Raw genomic sequence first — 17,866 nt, 5'->3', positions numbered from 1 at the left:
TTAGTATTGACAATTAAGACTTTTTGGTTTACTCAGTCATTTTCTTTCTATAAGCACTATAGATCACAATGGAAGAGCTGCATAAGAAAAAGGTATAAACGTATGATTTAATAAAAATCCAGAACATTATAAATCTATACACTAGATGACCATAATAATTCTACATAGTTCTGACATCTGAGATTATATCAATTCTAGTTCTATATAGATGCTGAAGCATCTTCAATAAGCCATAAAACACATATGAACTACACATGAAACCATTGTTTAGTCAGAAAGTGAAATAGTAAGGTAAAACAGCAAAACTAAAGTAAGCTAATGTCTGCCCAACAGATCTCTAGAAAGTGCATATCTTTAGAAAAGCAGAAAATAATCACACGTAGTAAAAATATTAATGATTTTACAAGAGTAAACGTATATATCTCCCTACATGCAGCAGATTAGAACAATAGTTTCTGTCATTCCTCATTTTCCCCACATCAAACTGGTGTGCAAGCCCCTGAAAATGCTCTCTGCCTGCAGCAGCACACTTTTCAGTGCAATGCACACAAACCCCCTGTCTTCCATCAACATATATACTGGCAAGAGCAGGAGAAAGATAGTGCAGTGGACTGAGAAGAACCACTTTAGTAGGTAATAAACTAATAAGAAAAAAGGGAACAAGCTGAGTAAAATGACTGGAATAACGCAAAGAGGAATCCACAGCCCAAGTGTTTTTGATTCACTGGCATCTATGAAACTTAGTCTGGACAGAGTTTCCATGGAAAGCTAAGTTTCAACTGTACTGAGTATGACACTTTGTCAAAGCTGCAGAGTTGAATACCAGATAATAAACAGCTACAGAACCAAGAGCAAAGTACATTTTAAAATGCACAGTTAATGCAGTGGTGGCTGTATCCTAGGGGTGTTAGTGCTATGTAGCTGTTCATACATGTAGCTATCTAACCTGAAATATTACAAAAGCATAAGGTCAGCAGTTTTAGGAATTATCCTTTAAGAAACACTGCTTCAAGTGGATTAAAAACTGTGTTACTAAAACCTGGTGTAAATAATTTTGGTGTAAAGACAGTTTATCATGTGTTATCAACTGGTTTTTGCAGTTGATTTTTCCTTATTCTTGAGACATACGTAGATAGATTCAGACAAATAAATAAACATGGTATTTTGGCACTTGAAACAATGGTATTTTTTAATTTGATACAATGCTAAAATTCATCTCAGAAGTAGAACTCATAAGAAATACTTTAAAATGCATTGGTAATATGCAAGACTGCTAATAAATACATCTAAACTCATACTATAAAATCTGTAAGAAAAAAATACTAATCTTTTACCCAGGAATATTTCAGTGCTTTTATATTTTAATCACAGAGAGAGATACCTGAAATTCTTAGGACAAAAAGCAGACAGATTCTAACAGTAATGGAGTGACCCACCCAAAGTATCCTTTCCTTTTTTGAAAGCTGACAACCCTTTTCACAAATACTTCCTTTTTAATCTGCTGCATGGCATTACATACAGTCTCTGCTTCTGCAAATGCTCATTTGCATTTTTTACCATGAATATTCATGCTGAATTTTCTGTGTTGACTGCCCAGCTATTATTCTAACTTCTATTAGCATTAATAATTATTCCAAAACCACTAAAGAAAGTTTGGTGCACTAAGTGCTATCCTTTCAGATCAAAGCAATCAGGTTTTCTTATTTTATGTTCAGGTCTGGTGGAAAATTAACAGAACTCTGAGAATTTTTATTTGGAGATAATTGTGAAGTTATGACATGCTCATGTGTTTGGAATTTTAAAACTTTTTCCAAAATGAATTGCCATGACTTATTTTAAGAAATATTCCTTGTGGTCTTTTTAGAACCTGAACAATGAAATCTTGTACAAAAATACAAAGCCTTAAAAATATGTTACTATTATACATTACTTAACTAACTCTACAGTTCATGACAAAATTAGGGATTGAATAACACAGAAAGGGAATGGATGTGAAAGGCCTTATCAAAACTTCATTACCTTAAAGTTCCTTCTTGCAGTTTCCAGAGAAGTAGCATGGCCAAATAGCTATACCTCTACACCCGTTAAAAAAAAAAAAAAAAAAAAAAAAAAAAAAAAAAAAAAAAAAAAAAAAAAAAAAAAAAAAAAAAAAAAAAAAAAAAAAAAAAAAAAAAAAAAAAAAAAAAAAAAAAAAAAAAAAAAAAAAAAAAAAAAAAAAAAAAAAAAAAAAAAAAAAAAAAAAAAAAAAAAAAAAAAAAGAAGAAGAAGAAAAAAAGAAAAAAAACCCACAAAAATTACTAGATTTGTTGTTTACTTGTATTTAAATGCGTTATCTGTACAGCTGTAGCTACACTAACCCAGACAAGATACTACAGTTCAATCTAACTAAAAGGCTCTGAAACAGTTTGTTTTACCTGCTGTCACAATGAGAAAAAATGGGAAAATAAATCATGAGATTATAGTCAAAACAACTTTTTCACTTTGTCTTTCAGAGCTTCTTACATTAATTATCCTTCTGTCAAAAACTGTGGATAATTAAATATTTTTAAGTGTATTAGTGAACTGAAAATGCGATTCTCCAAATACTGAACATTTCTGAACTGTGAGTACTGAATGTATCAATAAATTTACTTACAAACTGACCTCTTGACAATTCTTTGGCTTAATATGAACTTGCATGACTTTTCTAGATAGATGAAACTGCTCTTATCTTACAATTGCTCTTCCTCTTCATTGTAAATTACAGCACTTGAATCTCATGTAATTTCTCCTGAGAGAACAGATATTCTACTGTTTTTCCAAGAATGATCCTCCTGAGTAGAAACAGATTTTTCTCTACTTTTCACAGAAATATGGCAGTACACTCTACCACTACTAATTAAGTGTCCTTGCCAACGCAGGACACATCATAAACAAGATAGATTTCTGTTTCTAAGAACTTAAAATTCTGGGAAGATATTAAACAGGTATTGCACAGGTATGATAAAATTATTATAACTTTATTTTTAATTATTATTTTTTCATTTGATTTTCCGACAAACTGTTGACAAACTGGAGGCTGAAAGAGCTAGTAAAAGCTGATGAAAGATTGAAAAACGAAAGGAAGTCTTGTGAAAAGCAGACCACGAAGCTTAAGGATTTGCAGACAGTAGACTCCATCCTGATACTGCAGTTGTATCAGTTACCTGAATGGAACATATTCTAGTGTAAAACATATCTTAGCTGCCAGATCTACCACTTACACATGTGATTTAAGTGATTTAAAACAAGGGAAAAGCGTATTTGTTAAAGGGCATGAAAGAGAAAGTGAGAAGTTTCAGTGTTAGAAGATCGAGGGCCCCTGTGTGGCCCCAACTATGGTGATTAATTGATTAGAGTAAAATGGAAGAAAAAAGGGTTTAAAAATTCATTTGCAGCAGTATGAACTCCAGCTCCAAGCAACTAACAAATTTTACAGTGGCTTTGCGAATATTTCTCTTCAAAAGGCACGTCACAGAGGTATGGACACATACACTGAAAGCAAATGTGAATTATTTGCTTGTGCTCTCACTGAGGTGTTCAAAGGAGGATTCAGTCATTTTTAACCTATAATGGGAAAGTACTCAGAGTGCAAACTAAGTAACCAAAATTACCTATTGAGGTCCTTTCCTAACAATTTTGTTTATGTTTTCTTAAATAGTTTGATATAGAAATTCTCTTTTGATTCCAGTTCATATTTTAACCCAATGTAACTAAATCATCATCTCATAAACCCTTTCTTTACCTTCATCAGTGTTCTGAGTTTTAGCTCATAACATAGTTTGACAGTGTCCTTTTCCCTCTGCTTCTCACTTCAACCTATCTCGTTTTTTACCTTCTGGTTTGGTAGAAGTTTTTATATTTACCTATGTTGAATTAATACAAAATTCAAGTGAAACCTCAAGATAATGTCAGAATTTTACTTAGTTTTGAAATTACAAATCTTTCCTGGTAAAGTTAGGAAAGGAGTAGTTTTATGCAAAGCTTATTGTGAGCAAAACAACTGTGAATTTATGTTGGTTTTGAAAGACTAAATACTGTCTCCACCATCCTGCAAAATGTCTGTGTCAGTGAAGTCTGGCAAGCTAGCTAAACAAGAAAGAGAAGCAATATTTTAATTTTTCAAGCAGAATTTATAACTTTAGCCATATGTAACTTGTTTTTCAGGGAAAAAGTAAGGAATAAATGCTAATTCTGACTTCGACCACTGTCTCCTGCCTTTGATTCATTTTTGCTTTCTCCTCTGAACTCCAGGTAAATTTTAGTTTACTAAAATTTACACAGAATATAACTTTGGGTTATCATCCAGGTAATGTGTAATTCATAGAAATATTTGAGTACTTAGTATAAGCATAATTATTGTGCATAGAACTTAACATTCTTACTACCAAAGCAATATGTCAGAGTGTATGTATTTAACAAACCTCAGCAGGATGTTGAAAAATGCTGTAAAGTGTTATAAACATGTACTGATTTTTCTGGGGATAAGAAACCCTGATGTTCTCAGCTTTTGTATTTTTCATTACACAAAGTGATAGAACCAAGATTTTTTTAAATTATTCTGCTATTTAATAAATGAAGCAGTCAAACCAAAATAGACCTCATTTTATTTTAAAACTTTGAAAATATATTAAACTCCTCAAAGGTTTGTTTTAAAAATCTGAATTTGTTTCTTCTCTTGGGACACTTTGGGAGCAGCAGTCAGATGATGTTACATACAAATGGTGTAAAAAAGGGTTTTATTTGCATTTTAATTATATAGATTGCCAGTGGCATGATCCACTGGTGATCAGAGTAAGCTTTGGAACATTAGCCTAAAGTTACATGAAATCAAAGAAGATGAAGTTGAGACCAAAGCATACTTTTCATTGTTTAATGTGTTTATGGAAAGAAAAACAGAACACTCTCCATATTTCTCTGACACACACACATAAAAAAATCACCAAAAAACAAACAAAAAAGAAAAAAAAAAAAAAAACAAAAACAAAAGCCAGAGAAAGAGAAATTGTTTTGAATTGTTTTGTTGTTCCTGTTTTCTTAGAAATCATGTAATGACCTAAAAATATTTGCAGCCATTTTTTCTCAGAATTACTATAAATTAGTTAAGTACTGGTACATTTTATTGGACTACACTGTTCCCAGTTCAAACATTCTTGCTCCGTAGAGGAAGGGTATTTTTTTTCTTTTTCTAGTTTTCTTCTTAAAAGGGACATGAAACATATTTCTTGAAAAAATCCCCAAAGGTAGATCTAGTTCTGTCAGTACCAGCAATAATCTGCACACATATACAAATGCACACACATGTAGCACAACAAAAAAACATACTTCCAATTTTAGATGAAAAGTGAATAATGTCACACACCACATGCTGTAAGCATGGTTCCTTCCAAGATCTATTGTTACTGAGTTTGCATGTGTAAATCTGTTAACATGTTTCTTTAACAAAGCACGAAATTAGCTGCCAGAGTGCATGTTATTTATCTGCTTTCCTGTACTAGGATGTTATCATCTTTTTAAATCCTAAATTCAAAGGATCTTACAGAAATTACTAATACACTTCGAATTTGTGACAACACATAGTGCTTTTCGAATGCAATTATTTAATTAAATGGTACACAGGACTTAAAACCACCCTTTCACAAGACAACGGGAAAGCTCTTGACTGCATTCAGTGGAAGCTAGACTAATCACATAATCTTTTCAAAAACCACACTCAAGTGTTTAAGCTGTTAATTCTCACTTACCCATGATGTTAATAAGCAGCACATGTACACTAGTACAGTACTTCTATCAACAAACAAATGAGAATTGGATTATAACCATGACAAGATAGACAAAAATTGGGATGACAAATGGTAAACTAATGTGACCAACTCACTACATCTGAATTTGAAATTAAGATATAAGCCAGAGGACAGGGGATAATGCCAATCTTACCAATTACCTTAAAAGACGAGTAGATTGTACCAACAGGAAAACAGATACCCTTCATAATTTTCTGAAAAAGTTTTATTCTACACTGGGATTTAATTCTGAGTGCTAGAATCCCAGAGCACGTGTATGCATAGATCTACAATCTGGTTAAAGTCCACTTTTCATTAGAAACACCAGCCTCTGACAGTATCCACAGAAACTTCCCTGAAATTTGCAAACAAAGAGAGGTCTTGCTTCATGTTAGTTGTTTGTTTGTTTAAGTTAAACTAAGAAGTTGGGAAATAAAGGAGTTGGAAATCCACCAGAATTCTCCATTGGCATTACCATACAGGGAAAATACTTAAGTGTCACAGTTGACTTGAAAATGTTGTGTGATGAATCACTGTGCTGAGTTGGGTTTTGGGTTTTTTTCTTTCTAATAATTCATATTCCTACTGTCAGTATGGTTCTTTCTTAGTATTTCTCATTTCACTTCAAATATTTTAAAGGTGAGTTTTGACCCCAAGATTGCTTACCTATATGGGTGGTTTTTAGCCAATTCTGTAGGAACTTTCCTGTAAAAGCAAGTTGGGGAGGGAGTGATACAGGATGACTTAAATGATTTGTTATTGATTTCATATTAGTTTTACATCAGTTTAATTGTAACTTCAGTAGACATAGTTTCGATTTCTTCTATTAATAGAAGGTTTCAAATCATGTTCCAGCAGCTTACTACCGTGTTGTATGGAAAAGGCACAATGGCTCCTGAGTGAGAAGGTTTTTCTTATTTTCACAGTAGAGATCTCAAGGCCCAATAAATCCTATAACAAAAATAAATCCTATGTAAAAATAAATCTTTCAAAAACACAGTAGTTATGCTGATTAATGTCAAATACTAACATTAAGTATAATAAAGATTGATATAAGGAAATTAAAGAATATACATTTAGAAAATTATTCTTATATATCAACACCCAGGTAGATTAAATATACTTCTGACTTTTTTTTTTATTTATAGATGTACAATAAGTTTTTTAGATGCTCTTTATAACTTCAAAAGTAGAAAGAGCGATATTTTCACATGAGGCTTTCATAACTGAAGAACACAATAGCTATACACAGGCACATAAAGCACACATCGTAATTATGTAAAATCAATCAAGGCAGTCTAAATCTTGGCTTTGCAACAAAAGTTCATGGAGGAAATGTTGAAAATTACTTGGCAGTAATAGTTGCTAACAATGCAGGTTAATAACTAGTGTTGGGTTTGATTTTGATCTAACCCTGACTAGTTTTGCACTTGCATGAACTCTATTGATTTGCTTCAAATATGTTCACTGATAAGAGCTTTTAACTGTGACCTGTGGCATAAAATCTATCTCCTTATTCATAACCAATTATCTGAGGAAACTTCAAACTATTTTGTTACTTATTATTTGCTCTCATTTGACCTGTGTATTGAAAAAAGTGTTTAAAAAAATTTTAGTTTAATTTTTAACAGGAAAAACAGGAATAGATTTGTTGTTCTGGCTCATGCAAAATGGACTTAATGTCACACCTCTTAAATAGAGAATAGAGACAAGAATAATGGTATCACAAAAAGATATTCTAAATACAAAAATTGTTCTATGCTGCTATGACTGAAGCTATAGACAACAAAACAGTACTCATTTATTAACTAAGATGTTGTGAAAATACTGTTCATTTACTAGTTCTCATTTTTACAGCCCACATATTCTTTCAATTTTCTGAAAGCAGTATTGCAAAAGAGATATAAATGTCCATTAACTTTTAGAAAAACAATAGACCATTATTAAAGTTTTAATTAAATCATATCCTGTTGACATGAAAACTAGTTTAGCCTGAGTGAAAAACACATTTTTTTATCAGTTGCTAATTTATGAATGGACTGTTTCTATGACTTTAGTTTTGCAAATACTTGATGTCATGATTGAATAATAAAAATGCATTAATAGAGTAGAAAAAAATCTATTGATAAAAGTAAAATACAATACAGATACAGACTTTACAAGTCATAGTTACATTATTTGGTATGTTTTATCCCAGTTTTGTGGATTTTCTTCTCAGTAAATGTAGATAAATTTTCGATGCATCAGACTATAATGAGTTCTTTTTATTGGGATTTTTTTTGTTTGTTTGTTTGTTTGTTTTATTGCCTTCTGCACAATAACTACCATCCCTTCTACTTTTGTCTGAATTTTTTTATGATAAATTCAAAAGGAGAGATAAACAAGTCGTTTCAATTTAAGGAAAAGGAACATATTACATGTTACCAAATATTCTTGCAACTTTCAGGAAATGATGTAATGCTGAAATAGCTACTGCATAGTCTTCTAATTTGTATTACACAGAAAATTGCTTCCTGTGGCTGAAATACGCTCTATGGCTGTTTTGAAAAACGGTGTTAATTATTCTTTAAGCACTGCTCTTCTCTCTCATTGTCCCACAATATATATAGTTCTTTTAACATTTCCTTTATTTCTTTCTTTGATGTTATTTTTATGATTGCATTTTAGTCATTATTTTGTATGCAAATTACCCTATATAAAAAATAAAACATCTGTCCCCACAATCAGTACACAGTATATGTAACATGCTACAGAAAATACAGATCACAAAGAGTAGACATCCAGGTAGCAGAAAGAGCGATGAGTTCTCTAAAAATGTATTTATTATCATAGAATCATCATAGAATTGTAAAATCATGAAAAGGTTTGCGTTGGAAGGGTCCTTAAGATCATCTAGTTCCAATCCTCTACCATGGACGTGGACACCTCCCACTAGACCAGGTTGCTCAAAGCTTCATCCAACCTGGCCTTGAACATTTCCAGGGATGGGGCAGCCACAACTTCATTAGGCAACCTGTTCTAGTGCGTCACCACATTCATAATAAAGAATTTCTTCCTAATATCTATCTAAATCTACCCTCTTCCGCTTTAAAGCCATTACACATGTTCCTATCACTACATGACCTTGAGTGAAGTCCCTCTCCAGATTTCTTGTAGGCCCCCTTTAGGTACTGGAAGGTTGCTATGAGGTGTTCCCCAGAGCCTACTCCTATCCAGGCTGAACAACCAGAATTCTCTCATCCTGTCTTCACAAGAGAGGTGTTCCATCCCTCTGGTCATCTTCATGGCCCTCTTCTGGACCCACTCAAGCAGGTCCCTCTTGTGAGGGGCCCAGAGCTGAACACAGTACTGCGGGTGGGGTCTCACGAGAAGGGAGTAGAGACAGAAAATCACCTCCCTTGACATTTAGTTTTTATGAAGTTTTTATAATAGCAAATTTTTTCCATATGCAGTTAGAGATACACAGACAAAGAAGGTCTGAATCCAGACTTGTGTTCCTAGCTTGAAAAGGCGTTTTGCCTGATTTATATCATAGTACACAGTTATCTGCAGGAACTTTAATCATGCTGTTGGCAGATAATACTGAAACTCTGACCTCTGAATCATTTAGGTAGAACAATTGATCAGACCAGAACTTCTCTCTTTTGTGACTCCTCTGTTCCTGTTCATTTGTTTTGCTCATTAACACTGCAATGGAAATAAATTTTGTTTACTAGAACCACTGCTTATTTTCTTTCCCAAGGTCATACTCCTTTTGATGCAGGCCAGCATATGGTTGGCTGCCTGGGCTGCAAGTGCACACTGCTGGCTCATATTGAGCTTTTTGTCAACCAACACCCTCGAGTTCTCCTCAGGGCTGCTTTCAATCCATTATCTGTCCACCCTTGTGCTTGGGATTTCCCTGACTCAGGTGTAGGACCTTGCACTTGGCCTTGTTCAATTTCATGAGGTTGGCATTGGCCACCTCTCAAGCCTGATTAGGTCCCTCTGGATGGCACCCCTTCCATCTAGCATGTCAACTACACCACACAGCTTAGTGTTGTTGGCAGACTTGCTGAGGGCTCACTCAATCACGTTGTTAATATCACTGACAAAGATGTTGGACTGCACTGGTTCCAATACCAGTCCCTGAGGAAGTCCACTCATCCCTGGTCTCCTCTTGGGCATCGAGCTGTTTACTGCAACACTTTACATGTGACCATCTAGCCAATTCCTTGTCCACCAAGCAGTCCATCTATTAAATCCATTCCTCCCCAATTAGAGACAAGGATGCTGTCCTGGACCATGTCAAATGCTTTGCACAAGCGCAAAGCTTTGCACAGGTTTAAACTGATGTACATGTTTCTAATAAAGCATTTCGCTTTAGATAAATGCAGACATATCTTAAATAAATATTCCTGGGCTTCCAGTCAATCTTTTATAGAACAAAGACTCTTCAGCAGAAAGAATGTGTTTATCTTCTTAGGGCCTGCTATCCACAGAAGGATATTATTAATGTTTATTTACAACCCAGAAGGAATATAAATGACAGATAGGCAACGCTCTCTCTGTGGTGGGTGAAAAAAATAAAATTAAGCCATCTCACCTGGCAGTACCTGTCTCCAGTAAGATACTTGTATCAGAGGTGAGTAGACTTCCTCTATAGCCACGAACAATACTTATACACCTACAAGTACTGTTCAGTTTACTAGGATACTGAGCTGTTTTAGATACCTCCTTCGAGGTGAGAGGATTTGTTCTTTAAAATACCCATTTTCTAACCACTGTTTGTGGAGAACTGCTCAGACATAGACAGCTGTATGGGTGTGACACAAATCTCTTAAAGTATGCCCTATTCCATTGGGCTAATCAAGACATAGCATGTTGTCTCACCACACCAAAGTCATTGAGTGGAAATATGGCTGTTTTTCTGAAGGTGGTTTTTGACAGGCTTTCTTCAGCAAACTTGCTTTGCAGAGCCACTAGTTTACAGATTAACCTTGGTACTCCTTTTGTGTTTTGCACTGTTGTCCATGCAACCATGAGTAAGGAGTTTGGGCTTTCCACTCCAAGCCCCGAGCTTCCTCTTAGGTCCTCTGCTCTCTCTTGTTCTACTGTCATACTTTGTTGTCTGTTGTGAAATGATTTATGGTGAGAAGATGAAATTATGATGAAACTTTTTGCAAAGGTCTTTGTTCAGCATACAGTTGATCAGAGAGTGCCTGATCTGTGTACAAAAGCAGAAGAAATAATCTTGCTCCAGTAGCAGGTGGGGCACTGTGTAAATGAAAGATCCAGTTTTGGTAGCACAGGCTTCTGTGTAGGAGCAGAGGAAATGCTTATTTTTCCCTCCCTGCAGAAAGTGTCTTGGGACAAATGTGTCACTATGGATTCAGCAGAGAATAAGCATCATGACAGCATTCACTGTCAGCCCAAACACTGATATCTAGAAGTTATTCAATATCTTTTGATACCAAGATTAGTAGCACTAGTTTTTCTACTTCTTGCTCTGCCTATGTCCTTATTAAAGTGAATCAACACAAGTTATATCTGGCCATTACTGGAGCAAAGGTGTTTGCATGAATCAGCAAAACAGTAGATAGAATTATGATGTGTGTTCAGACTTGTTTGTGGAAGAATTCTGAAGAAATTTCTTCCAGGACATTTCTTCATACACTGTTATCATCAGTGTAGCAAAAGGGAAGGATTTTTCACTGAGTTCACATTTCAAACTTAAATAAACAATTATGCATGCCAGCTGCCTCACTCCACAAGTTTACACCTCACAGAAATTTTATAATTCCAGTGATTTTGACACTTACATCTTCCACTTTTAACTCAATGCTTGTTTCTGTCAGTATTAGCAGGGGATCTGTAAGAATGAATGAATTATTAAGTCTCTGTATAACTATGTTTGAAGGAAGTGGTTCAGATAATTAGGATTTTCAGTAACAGTGATATCACAATCAAGATTTTTCAAGTGATTTACTTATTATACATTTTTATAAAGTGTAAACATGTACTTAAGCATTAAAGACTGTCTAAATTCAACACAGATGATACAATACACCTACCAAAATATGGAGTACAGCAGCCTATTCTGTCCGTCTCCTGTTCCAGGAAACTTTGAATAACAGCACCCTCAATCACCATGGAAGATTATGCACCTTAAGTGTTTCTAAATTATATCAATTTCAAATTTTTCTAAGCTACTTAAGTAATTACGTCATCTCTAGAAGGCATAATTCTTATGGAGTTCAATGTGTAATTTTGATAGGTCATCAGATACCAAAAATTTAGACATTCCCAGAGTTGTAAATGACAACAAACAGAAGTAGAGAACATCTTAATGTCTGTTTACCTGTAATAAAATACTTGCACTGTCATACATTTGAGATGGTCCGAGCTAAATATATGCAGTCTTATCTGATCTGCATAGATTTGAGCATGTCTCGTACAAGATAATAGATTTCTTTAATGATTAAATATATGTTTTTTGAAGGGCAAGATCTGCTTTCTGTAGGAACCTGCGGACCAGAATTTCTTACTACTGTGATTATAATCTCAGCATTGTACAAAGAGTAAGTCACCTGTTCCCTGTTGCTAGAGAATGGAGACACACAGACTGTGGGAACTGGGAAGATAGTTTGGCAGCCATTCAATCAAAAAAAAAAAACAACCCAACAGTTTCTAGCCTTTAGAAAAGTCAAATTTCTGGATAAGACATAAGTCTATGTTCAAAATAATCTTCTGTGACATAAATATTTCTCTATTAAACGCAGGAAGGGGAGTTTCTGTAACAAGTACACAGCTATCAGACTGTGTTAACACAGCATACACTAACATAAAACTAACAAGTAGAATCACAGCTCTTCTGGTCATGTCATTGCCTTTGACACAATCATCAAGAGCCAACAGTGTTTTGAAACCACTGATACGACTCTGGTAAGGTGACATAGGATCTATAGGAGCCTCCTGAACTGACAGAAGCTAAGAATGGGCAGCTAAGAAGACCAAGCATTTCCAATCATGCTAGTATTGAGTATAGGGAAGACAATCCAGTCCCTGGTTATCTCTGGCTGGTTCTTGTGACACACTGGTTTCATTAAACAGATTGCCAGCTAGCCCAATTAAAAGCTCTGCTTTCATCTTTGTGCTGCTGGCTATTAAATTGTATCTCATGTAATGAATATGGGGCTGGAATGAATCGTAACAATATAGACCTAGACTACAATGAACCAATCAGAAAGTAAGTACTGACAATATTAGCAAAATCCCTGTATGATCACATCTAAGGAGAAAGATTACATGTGCTCTGGAATGTTGTATTTCTTAGCGATCTTTTTTTTTTTTTTAATTAGTCTTTGTGAAGAAACACTTGGACAAATGGTTTACAGCTTCTTCTAGCATAAAACTTTCATTTAACTTGCAGACACAATGACATAAGTCAGAGCTAAAGTTCATTCAGCCCTTAATATTGTGTTTTAGCACTACGAATGTCATGCAGCAAGGCATCTCACAGCTTAATTACAACCTGAAAGGTGAACCACTATTCATTTTTTCCTTTTTGATCTTGTATTTAACAGTGATATTCAGTAGGCTTAAACTAGGAGAAATGTTATGTATTAAAGTGTGAAAAACACTATCATATAGTCACATAATATATCATGTAGTTCTCCGAGATGAGAGAACAAGTGCCTAAGATTCATTCTTTAGCAGTGAAAACAAGTAGCAATCAAATCATTGACCAGAAGAAAGGAAAAAACTAGGTAACATTTAAAATTTTCTAAGAAAATATTAACAACAAGGCTGTAATGTATCTTTATTTAGGTGAAATGTGTAATATTATTGATGCAGGATGGGGAAAAAAATAACAGAGAGAAAATAGCAAGAAACAGTAATAAACAGGAACATGGGACATAAGGAAAAGGAAAGAATTTCTCAGCTAGGCTAAAGGAATCCTAGGCTGAAAGTGAATAGGAAAGTTACCGGATAAGAGACAATTGGGATGGTCACAAACTGCTAGTCTAAGCAATAGTTAGAATTTCCTAGAAAAAGAGAGGGGAGTCAGGCATTCATAGATATGAGAACACAGAGAAGTTAAAGGAGTTATTGACATGAATGGTAATGCTTGGAGCAAGTCTCAGCAGATAAGGCTTGACAAGCAGATTGGGTGAGCAGATTGCTCAAGATAGCTAGTAATCTTTTTAAGAAATGAGACCTTTTTAACAATACACAGGGTTTAAAGAGAAAAGAAAGGACTCACAGGAAGTGTGAAGGTGATTCATGCAACCCAAGAGTGAAAGAGGAATATAGCAAGGAAAAAAGAGGGTAAAATGTGTGGTGAATGAATGAATGGTGTGGAAAAGAAAGCAATTATTACCAGCATGTTTGGAAATGTTGAAACTTTTCATCTAGGGTAGTATTTCATTCTAAGCAGATATGAGGCTGTCAGTATAGACATGGGAACAGGGTAAATGCTATCATTTTCCAAAGAAGTGGTCATAATTCACTTCCAGTTTAATCATAGCAAAAAAAAAAAAAAAAAAAAAGAGAATTGGTATGCAATGGTACCTAAATATGAGAATGTATTTAGAACACTTGTGCATAAGAGAAAGAGGTTTTGTTTTGCTTGAAACCAGACAATTCCACTGATCTCTATCTTACAGCTCCAGTTAAATTCTGTTTAGAGTTAGGCAAATCTGAGCAATTAACAGATGAATTAACTGAAGACAAACTCTTTGTGAGTTAATGGATAAATGAGTGGCAGGAAGATTATTAGACTAGACTTTAGTGTCTAAATCAGAAAATTACATGTAAAAAAAAAAGAAGAAAAAACTTAAAAGGACAAAAAATTTGTTTTGAAAGGCACAACCTCAGATTTTATAAAGGACACTAAAGTAAAGATTCTGTCCTTAAAATTGTAGTGCTATCTGGAAAAAAACAGCAAGCTTTTGCTTGTTCTACCCACAGAATATTTTTTCTGGATCAATCAATATCTTCCTACCTTCATATTTCTTGAAAAACATGTGAAGGATTTTGTATCACCATAGTCATCCCTTATCTTGTGATCTACAAAGCCAGTATTAATTACAGGAATTATAATGTACTCTGAACATATTAAAACGTAACTTAAGTTGGCTTGGTTTTTTTTAGTGAACGCTTTCCAGCTCTGGGAATTATTCTTGCCAACTCTACATTGAGAAGGGCTTAGTTTGTTTCCAGAGCTAAGTCTGTCTTTACTTTCAGAGCTGCCTTCAAGTACGTGAAGAACTTCATTTAAAATCTGGGCACTTGCCTACTGAGAGAAAGCAATTTTACAGGTAAGATAAGGAGGCCTTAAACTGTGTTCCCCTGTAAGAATTCGTAGTGTCTGGCTAAGCAGATTGTTTTATCAGCATTTGCTTCATCGAGGTCTCATCTCAGGGAAAATGCTGTTGCTTTTGGTCTTAAAATAAGTAGTGTCATTTTCTCTTTGCAATGAATCCTTTCATCCAATCATATTCCTGTATGCAAATATGCCATAGCTGGGTACATATAAAAAAGCACAAATAAAGCTGGGAGCTCAGTCAGGGCACATATCATTTTGCTTCCCTTATAACTTGTTTCACCTGTGTTTCAGGAATATCCTCAGACCCCTCAACTGAAAATATGAAGAAGCAAGGTTCAGACAGCAGCTCTGCTCCAGTTTTGCCAGCCCTGCCAGAGCCAATCAAAGATCTGAAAATTAAGTACACCAAGGTTAGTAGTGTTTGTGTTTCTTAATTTTATTTATGCATTCACCTCAGACAGTAGGATGTGCTCATTTTAACCTTATATGAACCACAGAAGCAAATGTAAATCAGTGCTTAAAATGTTTATTCCAAACTGCTTCTGATATTATACATATCAGCAATTAACGTTCAGTGATCTTTTTAACCTAACATTTCAGGAAGCATGCAGGTGTGATAGAATCATTTCATATTTTACTTGGGATGGCTGTTGCTTTTCTCCTGAAACAAACTTTTTGCAGTGAAAAGTTCCCCAGAAAGTATTAAGGGATCAAAGAAGGAAAAGTTTCTATTATTTTATTACTTTTCTGACAGTGAAAACAAATTAAAATGTTAGTGTGTGGCATTGTTTTACAGTCAGATCTAAATAATTATACCAAATAAGCTTATGTAGAAAGGAATGTGTGAAAATGAAACTAAAATAAAATGCATTCCACTCATATATTTTTTTTTAGAGATACTGTATCTGGTTTTCAGCTTATACAAGTAACTAGCAGTAAAACAGATAAAGTCTACCATCACTAATTACTCAGTATTACCATAAAGTTTTTATAATAGCAAATTCTTTCCATATGCAGTTAGAAATGCACAGACAAAGAAGGTCTGAATCCAGACTTGTGTTCCTAGCTTGGAAAGGCGTTTTGCCTGTTTTATATCATAGAACATAGTTATCTGCAGGAACTTCAATCACGCTGTTGGCAGATAATACTGAAACTCTGACCTCTGAATCATTTAGGTAGAACAATTGATCAGACCAGAACTTAGCTCTCTTTTGTGACTCCTCTGTTCCTGTTCATTTGCTTTGCTCATTAACACTGCAATGGAAATAAATTTTGTTTACTAGCACCACTGCTTATTTTCTTTCCCAAAAGCAAGGTGTTCAGGGATCATCTGGATTAGTCCTTTAGAGTTCCATTCTATCCTACTTTTTTCATGGGAAAAAACCTAACCAGATTTCGATGCATGTCTTTCATGAATAAATCACGCAGGATCATACTTTGTAAATATTTAACAGGCTAGGAAAGCTATGTAGTTCTGCCATGTGATAGGTCTCTACTGCTCTATTCCTATCTTTAAAAAAACAAAAAAAGCTTAATGCAGAGAATATACTTTAGTACCTAGGTCGTACCTAGGTCACAGTGGTGTTCCAAAAACTGTAGTGTTATTTGTTTGACTTTTTATTTTTCCAAAGGAGAACTTACATGAGAAAAGTGCCAGCTCAGAATTCTGATGTAACTGAACATTCAATAAATAAATTCCGCAAACATTTCTATTTTTCTAAAACATGCAGTTAGTAAAAGCCATTAAAATGATACAAGACAGACATCTGAAAAGTCTGTAGTGTGCAAATGATGGTGTCACATAGCAAATGCATGTTCCTATTGACTTGACAACAGATACTACTTTTTTTTTAAATGCAGTTTTCTTAAAAACTGCATATAATATGTAACTGTGCAGAAATGCAATGCACTTGTTTACAAAAGTGTGTACCTACAAGTGATCAAATCCAACACACTGCCTGTGAGCAGTCATCCAGCAATTTCATAAAGCCTTTCCACTCATCTTGTTCATCCTTTTCCTCTCCTGTCCCATACAAGTTAGGATGTGGTGTGTGGGATTGTTTTGACTGGTTATGTTGGAGGGATCAAGACGAAGGAGGCATTAACTACTGCTGATGTATTAACCTTTCTCTCTGAGCCACCCTGGACCCACCCTGGACATCAGCAGATCCCTCAGTTCTGGAAACTCAGTTTTCATTTTTTCTAGCATTGCATAACATCAATAGCCACCACACAGTGGTCTGAAGAAAGGTGTGTAGGAGATGTTCCTCTGTACTTAACACTCTTGCTATTTTATTTTCTATGGGGAGGGTCATTCTGGGCCTTTACAGAGATCATTTAACTAAGTATTTCCATATCCCTAAGGATATACAGATTTCCCCATATATATGTATGGTTTAGGTTATGCTTTTCACATACAGCATAAAACTAAACACTCTTCAGGTAATTTGAATTTGAATAATTAAATTGAATGCATTTTAAACAGATAAAATGGCTTGGATGTTGAACCACAAAGTGATCTTGAATTGATTTAATGTCTGAATCTCCTTTAAAGATATTTTAATGAACTGAATTGAACTAAATGAGTGTTGATAGCTGGATAAAACTATGCTAGTAAATATTTTACTTAGTCAACACTGAGGAATTAGACAATAATTGTTTGGCAAATGACTTCTGTCATGATGCTTTCACATGCACTAAGCCCTATGGTGCTTCTTTAATCAAAGAAACTCAGATCAGTTAATAATTAGGTCAT

General features: G+C 34.6%; 1 protein-coding gene across 3 annotated transcripts in view; it reads left to right on the top strand.

Annotated features, from left to right (window-relative positions):
• The window catches only part of ALDH1A1 (aldehyde dehydrogenase 1 family, member A1), a 50,296-nt gene that overhangs the window by 2,046 nt on the left and 30,384 nt on the right, over positions 1-17,866 (top strand). For 2 of the 3 annotated variants that reach the window (XM_010010959.1, XM_010010957.1), the window contains exon 1: positions 15,375-15,521. In XM_010010959.1, the coding sequence (XP_010009261.1) occupies positions 15,432-15,521 (90 nt within the window). In that variant the 5' untranslated portion in view covers positions 15,375-15,431. Of the gene's footprint in view, positions 1-15,031; positions 15,104-15,374; positions 15,522-17,866 lie in introns of those variants that run through there. The other variant, XM_010010958.1, reaches the window with a different exon arrangement.

Source organism: Nestor notabilis, unplaced genomic scaffold (genome assembly GCF_000696875.1).
Source record: "Nestor notabilis isolate BGI_N333 unplaced genomic scaffold, ASM69687v1 scaffold14793, whole genome shotgun sequence".
Lineage (NCBI taxonomy): Eukaryota > Metazoa > Chordata > Aves > Psittaciformes > Psittacidae > Nestor > Nestor notabilis.
This window is presented reverse-complemented; position numbering and strand designations above follow the sequence as displayed.